We start from the raw sequence: 17,471 nt of genomic DNA on the forward strand, positions 1-17,471 counted from the left end.
TTTATGTTAAAGCAGATTCCAAAAATACTAAGCAGATGAAATGTTCAGGTATCTTTACTGTATTACTATACTATTGTACTTTACTCTATTACTTTACTGTATTAAAGGAAGGAGTAAATTGAAGAGAAAGTCCACAAAGTTATAACAAAATGACATAATCTACCCAAATAACAAAAATATTGCTGTACATTTCAGATAAAATCTTGTCATAGAGTATAAAAAAATTAAAGTGTCTGAGAATTCCCAAAGAATGACTTGTAAATCTGCTAAGTACAGCTGTAGATTTTTTTAATCAGTGTAATTGCTGTCATATCTGCAAATTGTTTAATGAACATTTATAAACTTTTGAGCTAATCCCTGGGAACTCTCTCTCTCAAAAATTCTGCCATATTGTCAGCAGTTAATAGCTAAGTATCTTTGCAGTCAGGAGGGAAACAGATCTCATATCTTCCAGAAAACTATCTTCATAGTGTTTTGATTATAATCACAGATAGAATTGTATCTTTGAAAACTTAGTACTCTGGAAGGAACAGGAGAGAATATGGTTAAATATCACAATTGTAACTATCTTTCCATGAAAACATTTCCAGAATTCAAGAGAAATACTATAAAGTAAAAAAGAAATACTGATCACTCACCTGAGTGTTTCTACTACACAGTCTGGATGTTGGAGCCCCTCACACAGCAAATCCACTGCTGTCTCATCTGTATCCTTGAGGAACTCTAACACTAACTCTTTCAATCTCTGGTTTTTCCTCAAGACTTCAACAAGATGCCTGCTGCAGGACTCTGTGAAGGACCATCCCTCGAGCCTGAAAATACAGCAACTCTTCAGAAGAATTCAAATTATACTTTCTAGTTAGTAATATAATATATAAAAATAGATGGTACAGACAATAATAATTAAAAACAGTTATAGGTAGTCCTCGACTTATGACCACAATTGAGCCCAAAATTTATATTGTTAAGTGAGAAAGTTGTCAAGTGAGTGTTACTCCATTCTACAGCCTTTCTTGCACGGTTGTTAAGTGAATCACTGCAGTTGTTAAGTTAGTCACATGGTTGTAAAATGAATCTGGTTTCCCCATTGACTTTGCTTGTCAGAAGATCACAAAGGGGATCACATGACCACAGGACATTGCAAGTGTCATAAATATGGATCAGTTGCCAAGCATCTGAAATTTGATCTTGTGACCATGGGGATGCTGCAACGGTCGTAAGTATGAAAAATGGTCATAAGTCACTTTTTTCAGTGCCGTTGTGACTTCAGTCACTAAATAAACTGTTGTTAAGTCAAGGATACCTATAAAATAAAAACAATAGTTATGGGTAGATAATCAACAAATGTATAGTATCATATGGTTAGATATTGACACTACATTAAAAGTATCCTATAACTAATATGTGGATTATATGTCAAAGTAAAAAATAAGTTCTAGAGCACAAATCTTGGGTTTGACACATTTCATGTGTGCAGTTGTAATCTAAAATGTATTGCAAATAGAATGGAATTCTAAATCTAATTTTCTTTTAAAATAAGAAATTAATCTAGACATTGAAGTATATTCCCACAAGTTGGTTAGCCATTGTTCATCAGAGGGGATCAAACATCATTTTCAATAAAGAAATATATAAAATTCTTGTAACTTTTAACCTAATCTTAGACTTCATATTTTTAAAATACAGGTGGTTTACTAACCCCTTATTAAAATATCTCAGAGTGAAATGAGATTACGACTCTCAAAATTTGTTCCAAATTTGTTTACCACTATTGTTGAAGCATGAAATATCATCACCACATATGGAAGAGGGATTGAATCTTTTCATTACATTTTTAGCATTTCAGAGGAAAAGTGTTACTGATTTTCACAAGCGTGATTGTAGTAATATATTAGTGGCAAAACATCTTACACAAAATATCTCTTTAGTTTATTATTCAAGGTAAATTTAATATTCTATTTCCACTGAAATTTCCATTATCCCATCTCTGTGTTTGTGTGTGTACATGTGTGCTTAGATGTGCTTAGGTGAAGTTGTCCTGAAAATAAAATTTACGTTGCACAGAAAAAAATAATAAAAGGAAGGCTACTTTGTTTAACTGAGCATAGATAAAGGAGGACAAGAGGGATTACCAAATATTTATCAAAAAATGCAAAACAATTACTGAGCTTATACTCCAATTAAAGCTAGTTGACTAGTTGACACTGGAAAGCTTTAGTTCTGCACCTTTCAATTACATCTCTTAAACCACGTACAGAACAGCCAGCCACAGGATTGTTTATTTCCTGGTACAGCCCTGAGCTTTCTCCTCATCTTCATATTCAAAAATGCCATACAGATTGGACTCACGGAAAATGGGTGCTTTATGATGTTGCTTTAAGGAAACAACAATTGCAATAGTCCCCCTGTGATGATGGATAATTGCCCTGTGCAACCCAGGTCTAACTTATGGCTGCTAATATGAGTGAGGTCAGAGAAAAGACCATGGTTGTCATAGAGGCCATAAAATCTGGAATAATACTAGATCTCATCCCCAAGACCTGGAGCACTCTTAGATTGGGAATTCCACCACAGTCAAGCCATGAAATCCAAGCAGTACTGCTGGGCAGCAACCATCCCCAGCCTGTCCCTATAAACTCATGTATTGGCACTTACAACCAGGTACCAACGAAGAGGCGCAATTGCTCCCTGCCAAGGTGCCATGTACAATTGTTCCCTAACCCTAACCCTAACCCTTCCCTAACCCAGGGATCTTGGCTGATGGAAGAACAAAACTGGGTAAAGAAAAACTATATCCAGGTTACTGTCTGCTAAGGCTTCTTTTATAGCAAATGGGGCTGGCAGTGGAATACATGGAAGGAATAGGACGGAAGGCTGATTCTTAAGATTTATTACTAAGATTGATTGAAAATGAGAAAATAACATAAAAACCCAGTAAGTAGCATTCAGATGAGGATCTCTATATATGTTACTCTGGGAACTATAAGTTTGGTTGCTTTTTCATGTATTTGTAATGAACTAAAGAAGGACTCTTCCTCTTTGGAAGGTAGCTGGAAGAAATATGGTGCCCAGCCTCATTTCCTCAGTCTTTCTACTACCACCAATTCCACATTGACCAACTATCCAAACAGCCACTCTAATTCACTCCATCTACCAAGAGCATATTTCTATTTGCCAAGCACTTCCACTGATCCAGCTATCAATTCAACCCATCCAACAGGGTGCAGTAGCCTCTTTATTAACTTTCAATACCCCCCCCCCAAATGATAATGAACAAACCACTCTAACCCTTCTCTTATGAAGCCACAAAAACAGGTGGGAGAGCCCAGTCCCTCTCTTTTCTCACTTCAGAGCAGGCCCTGACATTATGACCCTGCCTCTCATCAAGGAATTCCCATGAAAATACTGTACCCTTTTCCTAACTCTGCTTCCTTATCTCTCAATGTCAGTTATAACTCAGTTCCATCCTAGGCTTCAGGAACCCCCAGTAAAGCATTCTTTATTGTTGACCATGAGAAATTGATGAGAGAATTCTGTAAAAAATATTTAGGTTAATACACAAACTTCTAATACTATGCAGTGGTTTCTTTATCAATAACATCTAGGATAAAATTCTAGCAGTTTCTTACCTGAGGATACTTAAGTTTTTCAGTTTGGTCAGTGCTTTAAAGAAGTCTTCCATATATCTTTCATCCAAACTCCATTCCCTAAAGGGGAAAGATATTTTTGCTCTTCAGACTTTCGTGTCAGTGTTTCCAGTTCCTTTGCAAATATAATAGGCATTCCAGTCCATTTGAAAATTAATCACAAAAAAATGCATTCATATTGCAGTATGGAAAATTAGTAGTAGAAAAAAGACCATTTTGTAAATGAAATGGTTACAGGTAGTCCTTGACCAATAGCCATGTTGGAACCTGACCATTATAGTCAGAAGTTGTAACAGCCATTAAGTGAAGCTCCCATGTGATTGTCTTACTTACAACCCCCTACCCATGCTCTCCCCAAAGTGTTTGTTAAATAAAGCACAGGGTGCACCAGGGGCTTGGTGAGAGGCCCTGGGAGGCCTGCCATGAGTCATATAAGGCCTCCCCACTACTGAACCACCCCTATGCTCTGCTTCCCTGCAGGCTGTGGGCCTGCTTCCCAACCCACTGGATCTCATATGCTCTTCCCCACCTGCCATCACAAATCACTCGCTTATCTTTGTAGATTTCCTTCTGAAAGCTCTGGAGGTCGCATTGGCGACATCTTCATAGCTATCCATAGTGCTCTGTAGATCACTTTGGAGAAGAACAAGCTTCTCTGTCCCTAGGCTATATGGTCTGCTTCTGGAAGCAAGGGCTTTTTTGGGGGATTGTTGCAATGAATTTTGGCTGCTGCAAAATAGTGCTCATTTCCAGGAGTGAGTCATGCAGCCTAGGGATGGGACGACTTGCTGTTCTTCTCCAATGTAATCTATGGAGCAGTGTGAAGATTTGCAGAGCTCACTGGAGATGGCACTGGAGAAGATGCACCTAATCAAGTCATGTCAACACATGGCACTCTATGGGAGCAGTCTGATGGGAGCGGCCATGAGACCCTCCAGCCTCAGAACCAAAGTTTAGTATTCAGACTGGCTCATGGATTCTCTGCTGCTTGGATGTTGTTCTGTTACAGGTACAAGAATGTTCTATAGATTAATTTCTCTCTTAGTCATTTGATTCCTGGCTATTAGCCCAAAATTTACAACTTGACAATACAGCTCCTCAAACTTATAATTGTCTGGCTGTCTATTTGAATCATCTGATCAGGACAATCACAGATGAGAGGAATAAATAAAGAGGAAATCTTTCCATTGGGAGCTGTAGTAAACTCATCCCTGTGGCTAAAGCAAGATAGGAGAATGAAATCTGGACAAAGAGCTCTTCAGCCAGCTTCACTTCCTACAGATAACAAGCAACTAAAAACTACAATAAGATAATTATTCTTGTTTCCTTCTGTTAGAAAAAAAAAAACTACTTTGAAGCCAATGTGCACAAAAATGAAATAATTAAAAGCACTGCGACACCATAAAGCTTTATAGGAAAGGCCTTAAATCAATGGTTCTCAACCTGTGGGTCGGGACCCCATTTGGGGTCGAACGACCATTTCACGGGGGTCACCAAACAAGGCTGTCCACCATTTTTCCCCCTTTTCTTTGGCCACGCCCCTGGCACCTGGTGATGTATAAGTGGTTGGGGGTCACCACAACATGGGGAACTGTATTATGGGGTCGTGGCATTAGAAAGATTGAGAACCACTGCCTTAAATGTTAATGTTGCAGTTTATTCAGTATAACAATTTTCTCAACAAGACTAGAAAACGAGCCCTTTATAAATTCAGTCCTGAAGCAGAGAAAATATTTTCCAAGAACTATGTCCAAGTCACACCACTGGAAGGAATTTCTTTCTCAATCCACTCCTCTTACTTGAAATGAAAAATGAGGTAGGGTTTAAATTAAAATCTCATACATAGTCAATCTCTATATAGTCCATCATTCTTAAAAATGACCTTGTTTTAAGGGAGATGCTTAAGACGTTTCCAATTATTACAGAAGCACCATCTTATGTTATCTACCATGTAGGATGGAAAGTTTTACATGCAATGAAACTTACAAATGCAATTCCATGGAACATTTTAGGGCAGTGTTTCCCAAACTTGACAATTTTAAGGCATGAGGACTTCAACTCTCAGAATTCCACAGCCAGCAACGCTGGCTGTGGAATTCTGGGAGTTGAAGTCCACATGCCTTAAAATTGTCAAGTTTGGGAAACACTGTTTTAGGGTATTGAATGTAGTTCTTTTTAATTAAAGGGAGAAACTCCCTGAGCTTAGCTATGGCCAAGTGAGCTTCCAATCAGCCTTTAAAGACTGTCAATATTGGGCAATGAATAAAATAATCAAGTTTTTTATTTGTTTATTTAAAACTGCTAAGAGTCTCTAGATCTCAATAGTAATTGCCTCTCTGATCTTGAGTTGAGATGAGCACTTCCTGGTGATATGATTATCAGGCTCTTTAAGAGCAAGAGGAATCCATTGGTGTAGGCCTTGTCAATGGACAATTGCTCATCTTTAATCATCCTCCCATCCCACACAGCCCATCCCTTGTTTTCACTTCTAAGGATTGAGAGCCTTTAACTTAGCTGCCCAAAGATATTTATGCATACTTCTAAGTGGCATTTTTCTGGTCTATTATTATATTTGAGACTGTAGGTTACAGAATAATGATGGCAAGATCATAAACAAAAAGAACTGTTCAATAGATTTCCAAAAATACTTACTCTTTTTCTGGAAGAAATGATTCTGTCTCTGCATAATGTAGAAATTCAGAACCTTTGACAAAAAGGTACTTTAAATTCTGGCAGTGTTGTATACAATAGCCCAGGATCATCAATTCCATATCTGAGTTGCACTGATAATCTATTTCAGTGCTATCACATATTGCATTTTTTATAAAATTGTCATCTTGTGTCTCATATAAATAATTAAACATTTCTTTTTGCAACTGGAAATTACATCTCCTTTTTGTAATATTATTTTTTATACAGTCTAACAAGAATTCTTTATTCTTAGGAGAAATTTCCCATCCAAATTCTTTTTTCAACTCTCTCATTCTTTTTCCTTCATTTAAAAAACCAAAGAGGAAGCGAAATCCTACTGCAAAATCAGGCCTAAAAGATTTATGTCTTTCTAAAAGTGCTTGCAAATTTTTATTCTGATTTTCAGAATGCTGTTCATCTCCTTCTTCTAGGACATAAAACAAAGCAGCAAAAAACTCCTGGAAGCTTAAATGAATGAAGCTGAAGGTTTGAATACAATCAATGCCCCTTTTGAAGATGCTCTGATTCAGAAAAAGGGGGAGGAAGTTTCCATGATCCAAACTGTGCTTCTTGACTTCTTCTTTCATAAATAATGTTTTCTGTTCCCAAACCCCTTCTGCAGCCAAAGAGCATAACCCTTTCACATTTGATTGAACATCCTGTTTGGATTCTTTGTGATGAAACTTTAACAAACTTGAGAAATACAGCATATAGATTGCAGTGAGGGTATATGGTGTCTTCTGCAGATCCTTGCCTCTCTTCATCTCCTGTTTCATCACTGTGCAGATGATCCAGCTCACAAGGGGAATGACACACATGGTGAAAAGTGTATCACTTTGTTTAACAAATCGGAGAACTTGAGTTGCTTGGTCTTCGTTTTCAAAAAATTTGTAGAAATATTCTTCTCTTTCCCTTGTGGAAAACCCCAATATCTCAAAATTGCGTGAGTGCTCTAGAAATTGATGGAGTTTCTCCAAAGCAGTAGGTCTTGTTGTGATTATAAGAGAGGATTTAGGAAGAAGCTTTTTTTGAAATAAACTGTTCAAAAGAATTCTCACTGGCTCCTTCTTCCAGGGATCAGTGCAAGAGGAATCTTTGGGCTGATCAAAGGAATACCTAAATTCATCAAACCCATCAATGATGAACAGAAGCTTCTCTTCATTCTTCAGTATGTTTCCAATGACATTTTTCAATTCGTGACGCTTGAGCCATTCTTCTGAAATTATCTCTGCAATGCTACTCTTCTCTGCCTCTGAATGGAGATTCAACTTTCTGCAGCAAATATAGAAAGCATAATTAAATTTGTCCTGGTAAAGTAGTTGAGAAGCCCAATCAAACATGATTTTTTTGGCCATTATGGTTTTTCCAATTCCTGCAGCTCCTTGTAACACAACAACTTGTGGAATTAATCCATATTTATCAGGATTAAATAATGTTTCAATGCTGGCTGAAGACTCAGCTCTTTTGCTGATGATTTCAAAATGTTTCCTTCCTATTGCCAGAATTTCATCTTCTCTCTCCTCTTCAGATGGATGATAATCTAGGATGATTAGCTTTGAGTATCTCTGCTTTAGAGGCACATATTCACCAGGAACAGCATTAGGATCTTTCATTGTTTCAAACTTTTTTTTAATGTAGTTTCTGTATTCTAAAGGAAGAATGAATCAAATTAGAACCGTGAAAAATAAGGCCTGCACAAGACTCTGAATTAGGTCTTTTATCTCTGGATCTTTTCCTTGAAGCCACCTCCATCTACCCTCTGGATAAATGTGTTGAGGGAAGTTATAGGATACTTTGTTAATTGACTTCTCAGAACTGATGTCAATAGGCAAATATTTGTTAATCAGTACAGTAGGTTGAACTAAGAGACCTCCAAGGTCGCTTCCAGCTCTATTGTAATTGACTGATTGAATAATCCAGACCTAAAATTATTTTATTTTAAGTGGTGTTATACGGAAGATTTGGATAGATGCTTGGGTTTTTAATTTTAGACCAATTAAGGAATGATAATGATGAGATTTGATTATTTCTTTTGTTAAACAATAAATATCTTTTTACTTCGGTGTTCCACTGGCAATAATTACAGCTATAGGTAGCCCTCACATATCAATTGCAATTGGGACCATCCTCTCAACTGGCAAGTGATGCAGTCAGTATGTGAAAAATCACAAGACCACACTGGCTTACAACTTCAGTTCTAACTGATTGTTAGCAAATCACCACAGGTATTTAAGCATAATGTCATGTGACCATGGTTTGCAATTTTCTCCCAGCTTCCCCCTTGACTTTGCTTTTTGGAAGCCAGCTATAAAGATCACTAATAATTTGTTAAAATTTATTTGTTTAAGATTGCAAAAAAAAAATATTTATAGCCTCCATTAGCTCTATTGGAATTAGGACAGAAGACTTTATGTTGCTTATAATTCTGAATAAGTTGTAATGCAATACAATACAATACTAAACCTCTGCCCTGTTATGGTATCATTTTAGATAAATTTCCGCACCTAAACAGAGAAACAGAATGACATAGAAGGGCCAAAAAGAAGTGAGAGTGGGAGTGACTTTCAACTTCTTGCTGGCTTTTGGGAAGCTGACAGGAGCATTGGAAACTTTCCCTTCTCCTCCCCCTTCCCCTTTCCTTCCCTTCCCCTCCTCTCCTTTTTCATGGTTAGACCTGCAAAACTTGGAATTTTCCCCATCAAGATTTTTGGGACGATTAATATTCACAGTAGTTTGCATAGATGGGGAGGGAGAGGGGAGCAACTGCTCATGTTGAATTAGTTTTACATATAATTTCAACAATCCTTTCAATAATTTCTGCCTTACCTGATGAATCTACAAATTGGTGAGCATCAACATCTGCAATTGAAGATGAACTAGAATTAGTGAAATACACATTATAAAAATGGGTAAGTCATAGAGCATTTTTATAAAATAGGTAAATATTCCTTTTTCTTTTACACACTTGAATGGCCCACAGTGTGAAAATTACAGAAGTAACTGTGCCCTTTCCTTCTCTTAGAATTCTTTGTTGCTTGGAAAAAGGAGATCTGCCATTAAACCAGGGGTGTCAAACTGCCGGCCTGCAGGCCGGATGCATCATGTGGAAGCCGCGCCTGCCCCATTGCCGGCAATGGCAAAACCAGCCCAATACATTGTGCGACATCACGTGACGTCACCAGTTTGACATGACTGCATTAAACCATTCTCCTTGGTTTTAAGGCACTAAGGCAAAAGGCTATTATGACCAATATCAAAGCCATTCACAGATCAAGTAGGAGTAGGACAAATATAGTCCCCATGTCCTGGGACTATTCATAATTGCAATCAATACCACCTCATTGCTATATCTCTACCTGAAACACAAGTCAATTATTTCTTCCACTGCTCTTCAAAGCTGTAAGAATCGTTTTCTGAAGAATCTTCCCTAAAAAGGGGAGGTTTGCAGACTAGACCAGAATTGTCCATTGCTATTAGGACCAGTGATGGCTCATAAGGAGAGTGTGATCTGTCACTTCCTTTTGAGCAGGTGGAATCATCCTCTCCCTTCAACAATCACTTTCCATCTTTTGGATTCAGCTACTTGTGGTCTCCTTGGAGATCTTAACCAAGTAGAACGGATATGGATATAAAAGAGAGCAGGATTCACCCACCCAGCCCCAAGGACCCCAGCCACATCTTCATGGCTAACTGGCTCAAACGTTAAGACAAGTTGGCTTCTGCAATGTGCAGTGGGTGACTGATAGTGTGGGAGAATTTGCTGAGGAATCCATAGAGTTGGAATCTGAGTGAAGCAGAGAAAGAGCATATTGTAAAGTTTGAAATCAGGTTACCAATAAGGAAATATCAGAATTTTTTTTCTTTTTATATAGCAAAGCTTTCTTTGTCAGGAAGGAGAATACTTAGTTCACCTTAGCTGCCTCCTGTTAAAAGAGCTGACCTGTCTCTTCATCCCCTTCTTCTGGAAAGCAAGATGTGCATCTGAATGCTCACTGACTATGTCAGCAGGATCCTCTAATTTTTTGTGCAGTACCCCACTCTTCATTACTATATTTCTATCCCAATTTTTTTTTCCATATGTGGATGGTGAAGGTAGAAATTCCCACCCTCCTGATGATCAGGTCTTTGTGGTGTTTGGTGTGTGAATCCAACATTACAATCCTTTACCATTTACTCTCTAAGTATGTCTTAAATTTTGGAAATTTTGCATACTGTCTTTATCACATCATCAAGCTCCCAACCTGGATAATTTTTTTCCCAATTGTATATATGTCTCTCTCAGGCATTAGAGTTTCAGACTGAGTGAGCTTTTCACAATATTTCAAATAAATGTAAACTGGGCTGAGCCCTTCTTCAAGAATGCTGCTGTTTCGGCATAGACCAGTCTGATGTCATCCAGTAGAGTTTCAGGCAAACTAAAACAGCCATACAGGTTGCAACAAGGTAGAAATGGGATTTCTTCTTTGGATTAAGAATGGTTCTGGAACACTTCTTGGCTTTCCAATTTAGGATTCCTGATGTTGAAACGTGCACGGGGATTTTAGATATTTGGAGGTTGTCCTTCCCCAAAGTCAATTCTCAATTTCTTTCTGCTTGGGGCTCCTGCAAGATAATACTGCCCTTCTCTGTTCTCTGGCTCTACCCAGCATTACATGCCCTGCTCTCTTCCCTAGCAGCAACAATAGCATCACCACATGTAAGACACCTTAATATTAAATTATATTAGGAATGGTACTGGAAAAAAGGATGGACTAAATTCAACTTTTAAAGTTCTCCCTAAATTTAGACTAACTTCTCAATGACTAACTTATTTGGCTTGAACTTGGTTTATCAGTTTACTTTAATACCGATAGGAAAATGCCAAGCTGAGTGATAGTGCAGATGCTTCCCTTAGGTTTGATTTCAGGCACAAGACCTGGAATCTCAGACTAGGAGAAAAGCCCCACTCTGAAATTCCAGGAAACCACTGCCAATCTTAGTCAACAACAACAAATTGGTTGGACAAGATTCAGTGGGAAACAAATCACAAAGGGTTTTTATTGTCACTTGATCATAAGTGAAGAGGACATTTCCGTAATATGTTGGCCCAAAGGTGCTTTTTTCAGGAAGCAACTGGACTTTCCTGTGTTTCTTTTGAAGATGTTTTGCTTCTCATCCAAGAAGCTTCTTCAGCTCTGACTAGATGGTTGAGTAGATAGAGCTAATCAGAGCTGTAGAAGCTTCTTGGATGAGAAGAAACACAAGAAAGTCTAATTGCCTCCTAAAAAAAGCACCTTTGGGACAACCATACCTGGATGACTGAGAACCTCCATAGACATGTAATATGTTGGGTTTTCTTACCTTTCTTTCGAGTTTTTTCAAGGTTTTTTGCAAGATCTTTCCTATTGCATTTTAGAAGGACATCAATGCACACCTCTAGAGCATCTTCTCCATAATGTTGAATCATGAGATCTACAACATCTTGTTCATCAGCTTTGTCCAAAGAAGCTCTAGGAATGTTTTGCTCTCCAGCATAATTAATACGATTTAGCTTCCATTTAAATTCTTTAAATTGTTTCTCAATGAGTTCATTCAATGCATTGTAAAGACATTCTTCCACAATGTTACTCATGTCAATTATGGATTACATCCAATCTAAAATTAAAATTAGAGAATTAAACTAAAATGGAAAACAAGCTTTGAAGGGAACAGTACTAAAGTTAAACTAGTTAGCACATTTCACAAACACACATCAGTTTATTTATGATTTCACTTGTACAAGTTTGTGCATGTCACCTATTTCATACATTCGAGGCAACTTATATTCCTAAAACATCCCGACCTGAGATGGCAAGCTATAATCAAGAGGCTTATATCCTTCGGGGTTCCCCCTATCCTTTTGCCTTGCACAAAATGGGCAGACAGATCTGCCTTTGAGTAACACATCCCTGTTTGGAGCCACTCTATCTGGAAGGTGCAAAAACACTGCAAAATCTTTCTTCTAGAATCTAGATCAGTGGTTCTTAACCTGGGCGATATCACCCCCCAGGGGACGATTTTGTTTTTCAGGGGGGTGATGGAACGAAAAGGGGTGACGCGGAGGTGAAGGAATGAAAAGGGGGCGATATGGGGGCAATGGAGCAAGAAGTTTTGGGGACACTTTTGAGACTTTTTCGTACAAAGAATCGCTGTATATCTGTCATACAAAAACATCAGATTGCTCGCTATTAGTGGATTGAATTGTGTTTTCAAATGTTCCTCCAGCTAGCTTCAGTACAGAACGCCGTACATATGTGAATACGCATCGCTTATCTTCATGCGCATTGCGCAGCAGCCTCTACCCATACAGTGGTGTGCCATTGGCCAGAATGGGCAGTAATGGAGGGGGAGCGCTTCTTTTGAAACATCACATGCTGAGTAGCTGTCCCCTGTGACGTCACCTGTAATGTCAATGTAACTGTTGAAACTAGGTTTATCGATGTTGATGTGTGTTCCAGTGCAGTCAAAAATTTAATTTGCGGGTAGTGCCTTTCATTTCAAAGACCTCTCAACATGGCCAAGAAGAGGAAGTGTCGCCAATATTCGACAGAATACCTAAAATTGGGATTCATTCCATCTCCTTCCAACGTACAGCTTCTGTTTTGTCTTCTTTGTGAGAAAACATTTTCAAATGAAGCGAGGAAGCCTTCCCGACTGAAAGACCATTTGGTAAGAATTCATTCAGATAAAGCCAACAAACCGGCATCATTTTTCCAATTCTTAAAGACCAAGTTTGAGGGTCGCAGCACTGTTGGGAAGTTATTTGGAAAATCGTCACTCAACGCCGACAAGGGGCTCATTTGTTCCTATAAAGTATCTTTGTTGATAGCAAAATGTGGCAAACCTCACACTATCAGAGAAACGCTGATTTTACCAGCAGTGAAACAGATTGTTGCCACCATTTTGGGGCCCAGCGCAAGCACTATCACATAATAGATTCCTTTGAGCAGTGACACCGTATCAAAAAGAATTGATGAAATGGCTGCTGATGTGGAAGAAAGGCTTATTGACACCTTGAAAAATAGAGAATTTGTGATGCAGATTGACGAGTCAACGATTCGTGAAAATGAAGCCTTGTTATTGGCTTAGGTTGGTTTCATCAACGGAAATGAAGAGATTGGGGAAGAACTGTTATTTGTTCGAAATTTAGCCACCAACACAAAGGGTTCTTCAATATTTAAAAAGGTTGAAGAGTTTTTTAATGAGAAAAACATCCCTTTGACAAACATCGTGGCATGTGCAACCGACGGAGCTGCATCCATGGTTGGATATCGCGGATTTCAAGCTCATCTAAAATCAGTTGTACCTGGAGTTATGACTGTCCATTGCGTTGTTCATAGACAGCACCTTGTCTCAAAAAAATTGAGTGGCCGTTTGCACAAATCTCTATGTTATGTCATTAATGCTGTGAATAAAATTAAGTCGAATGCCTTGAACAACCGACTTTTTCACAAGCTTTGTGAAGAAAATGATGAGGAGTTAAAATGTCTCCTTTTGCACACCGAACTAAGGTGGCTTTCAAAAGGAAAGTGTTTGCGGCAATTCCACGAACTTTTTGACACAGTTGTCAAATTTCTTGAATCCATTGACCCAAGTCTAAGCAGTTCTCTTAAACTTCAACATCTGGATGTAGCTTACCTTGCTGATGTTTTTGACAAGCTGAATGAAGTGAACGTAACACTGCAAGGAGATAAAATCAATTTTCTTAAGGCCATGGGAGTAATCTGCTATTTATTTCCAAATTGGACCTCCTTGAAAGCAATATGAGTACCAGGAGCTGTATCAGTTCCCAAGCCTTGGTAATGAACGTGAACTCCAAGTAGAAGATTTGGACGTTTTTTGCTGCCACTTGAAGCAACTAAAAGAAGATATGGAAACCAGATTCTATGATCTGATAAATCTGGAAGTGCCCACTTGGGTGCTAAATCCTTTCACAGCAGACTTTGCACAACTTCATCCCAAACTGCAAGAGCCACTGACAGATCTGAAATACGATTGTGAAGCCCAGTCACATTTTCAGAGTTACAGCTACGAAGCTTTTTGGGTGAAAATGAGGAACACTTACCCAATATTGTGGGAGGAAGTTAAGTTGCTTCCTTTAGCCTTTCCTTCCACTTACTTAGTGGAGAGGGGCTTCAGCACCGTCCAACAGATCCTTTCTAAGTCAAGAAAGATGTTGAAGATTTCTGAGCGTGGTGATTTAAGAATGCGATTAACAAAAATGGTTCCAGACATCAAGAAATTGGCATCAGCTCACCAAGCACAAGGCAGCCACTGATGTTCTCTTTTTTTGCTTTTTGTGTACATACATTTTTTTCGTTAATAAAACATTTTGTGTGTCTCTTTGTATTGTACTTTTTTAGCGTGCAGTCCAGTTCGATATTATATTTTCTTTGTGCCTTTTTAATCATTTTACAGTGTGCGTGACTATAAATACTTTCCTCGAATCTTAATTTAGTTTCAGCGTTTTTGTCTTGAAATTCTTAGTTCCTGCATTGCGGTTTGTTCTTATGCCCTTTTTATATTTCTTTTTGCGTCTTAAATTTCACTTGTAATTCAATCATTAAATGTTACTGTTTTTCTTTTTGGGCATTTCACTTTCTTGCAAATGAATTTTGTTTTCAGTGGTCATTACATTTTAGTGTCTTGAATAAATAAGATAATAATGAAATACATGTATCATGAAGTCTGGGAATAAAGTGACAGGTGGGACCAACATTTTTCATAAAGTTGAGATATGGGAAAAAGACTGGAAATAAATTATTTGCATCGATATGTCCTGATGACAGTTTTAAAGAAAACAAAAAAAAGTGTTTGCATAAATTGAAGAATTATTTCCTATGTTGTGATTGAGAGGTTATTTGGGGGAGGGGGGATGACAACTTCCTCATTGGCTAAGGGAGCGATTTGTTCAACAAGGTTAAGAACCACTGATCTACATCATCAAAAAGGAGACCCTATAGATGTAGAGGAGGTTCTCTCACTATCCAATCCCGTTTAGGGATTCCTAAATCCATAAGAGAAACCACTGAAGTTTCCATTCTTGAACACCGATCAGAAGAGATGCAGATACTCTGCTTCATCCAGAACTCTCTGAAGGAGGGGTTGCCCCTTGCTAGACAGCTTCAAAGAGAAGGTGTATGCTCATCTGTCAGAGATGAAGTCTGAACTGAGAAGGGGATTGGACGCAATGACCTTTATGATTGCAGCTGCATCCCACTGCCTTTGGTACAACCTTCCCTAAAATGGGCAGCTGACAGGATAATAATTATCTAAAAAGGCTGGCTGAAATGATATCTTTATATATACAAAAAATATTTAAAAGAAATAGTTAAAACAGAAGAAAGATGTGGAAACAATAGAAAGCAAAGGAAAAGAAGAAAAAGGACTACTTAAATAAGTGACTACCAATATTCTTTTTAATAATTATAAGCATATTTACTACCATTTCCTTCCTCCAGATTACATAATTCTGTTTTTTATGTATGTATGTGTATATAGATAGGTGTATGTAGGGGTTATCAGTCTTGTAAAAAAGTAATTGTTGTTCTTTCCCGACTCAAACAAGTCAATGTTAGCTGGTATTCAGAAAATTGTTAGAGAAAAGCAAAAGGGAATATAGTGGACTAGAACCAAAATCCTCTGAAGAGATGCTGCAAAATTGGGGAAATTTATCCTTGAGAAGACTGAGGGTGGATAGAATACATTCTTTGCTTTTCAATAAATACTCCAACTGGAGTTTAAATTCAACAAATATTCAAACTGCATGGCTGTCTAAATAACACATCAATGTATGGCAAAAAGATATGGAAGGGACTCTCAAGGTTCTCCAACTTCTGATAGTGACAAATAAAAGAAGTTTAAGTGGACTTGGTTTAGCAGACTCAGATTCAGTAGATAAAATATGGTGGCTAAATGTACAGTAACCAGTAATTATGATGACCCTACATTTGATATTGGTATTACATGGGGAGTATTGCTTTTGATTTTTATTAATGAACTTTGCCAAGTTATAAACGATTTGGGCTGCCTCATAAAATCCTTAAATAACTAAGAGTAAACTCATATAGGACTGTATTTGGGCACCAAAAAATGCTATCTGCCATTTAATGGACTTTGGGCTTTTAGAACCCCCCCCCCTTTGCTCAGCTGCTCAATGTTAAACAGAAGCCTCGAAGATTGGACGATGGGGGTCCCGATCTCTGCATCCGGCCCATAATGCCTTGCACCCTCCACCCACCGGGATGCAAGACCTCTTTTTTTCTTTCACAGTGGCACCCGGAGGTGGAATGGGGCTCTAAAGTTATTTCATTCCAGTATCAAGTACAACTCCTGTGTGAGGAGGCCTTGAGCCAAGCAGAACTTCCAAAAAGCCTTCACGTGTTTATAGGCTGATGGTGGAGATCAGGGACCCTCCTTCGCCAGTCCCACTTTAAGCTCAGCTGAACGGTCTTTCTTTCCAGGATACATTTCGTCCCCGCAGAAATTAGCTGCATGTTTTGGCAAAGCACTGGTTCCCCAAGATACAAATACGTACCTCAAAATCCAACCTTCCCATATTTAAGATTTTAGAACGTCAGGCTTACCGTTCCGTGGCGAAGTAAAGAAAGCAGAAATCTTAATTGATCCTGAATTTGTAAACGGATAAAACGTTGTCCTTCGCAGACCTCCTGTTAAAAATCAAAAGTGCCCCTCCCTTCCTCCTTGTAGTTTATTGTGTAAGTCGCGTCCTCAGGCAGCTGCTTCAAGGGAGGAAACGTTTCGCGGCAGTTCTGCTTTATCGGTCATATCAAGTAACAGGGCTGTGAAAGCCTTGAAGATGCTTTTCTTGCTGCTTCGCTTAGTGTCTTCAGCACCTTTCCTGATTCTTTCTCAACCTCCTTCAGAGTTGTAATTCTAGGAACGAGTTCTTTTATGTAATCTGGATGATTTGGGTGCCAATCTTTATTTTTATTTCTGCATTTTCCAGCTAAACAGAGAGAAAACCCCAATACGGATTGCGCGCGCTCGGCTCGCAGCCTTTTCGAGTTGTACCAAGTTTGCGGGCTTTGTGCTGCGCGATCAGATACCGCCCCCTGGCGGCATAAACTGGGGGCGGAGCGGGGCGGGGGAAGG

General features: G+C 38.6%; 1 protein-coding gene across 3 annotated transcripts in view; it reads right to left on the bottom strand.

The window, feature by feature from the left end:
• The window catches only part of LOC120312469 (NACHT, LRR and PYD domains-containing protein 12-like), a 74,610-nt gene extending 57,227 nt beyond the window's left edge, over positions 1-17,383 (bottom strand). For all 3 annotated transcript variants that reach the window (XM_039353233.1, XM_039353231.1, XM_039353230.1), the window contains exons 1-6: positions 16,943-17,383; positions 11,679-11,972; positions 9,165-9,197; positions 6,300-7,986; positions 3,630-3,707; positions 639-812 (exon numbers count right to left, since the gene is read on the bottom strand). In XM_039353233.1, coding sequence (XP_039209167.1) covers positions 639-812; positions 3,630-3,707; positions 6,300-7,986; positions 9,165-9,197; positions 11,679-11,949 — 2,243 coding nt within the window. In that variant the 5' untranslated portion in view covers positions 11,950-11,972; positions 16,943-17,383. The remainder of the gene's footprint in view (positions 1-638; positions 813-3,629; positions 3,708-6,299; positions 7,987-9,164; positions 9,198-11,678; positions 11,973-16,942) is intronic.
• Positions 17,384-17,471: the final 88 nt, after the last annotated feature.

Source organism: Crotalus tigris, unplaced genomic scaffold, assembly GCF_016545835.1.
Source record: "Crotalus tigris isolate CLP2741 ecotype Arizona unplaced genomic scaffold, ASM1654583v1 scf7180000018504.2861643, whole genome shotgun sequence".
Taxonomy (NCBI): domain Eukaryota; kingdom Metazoa; phylum Chordata; class Lepidosauria; order Squamata; family Viperidae; genus Crotalus; species Crotalus tigris.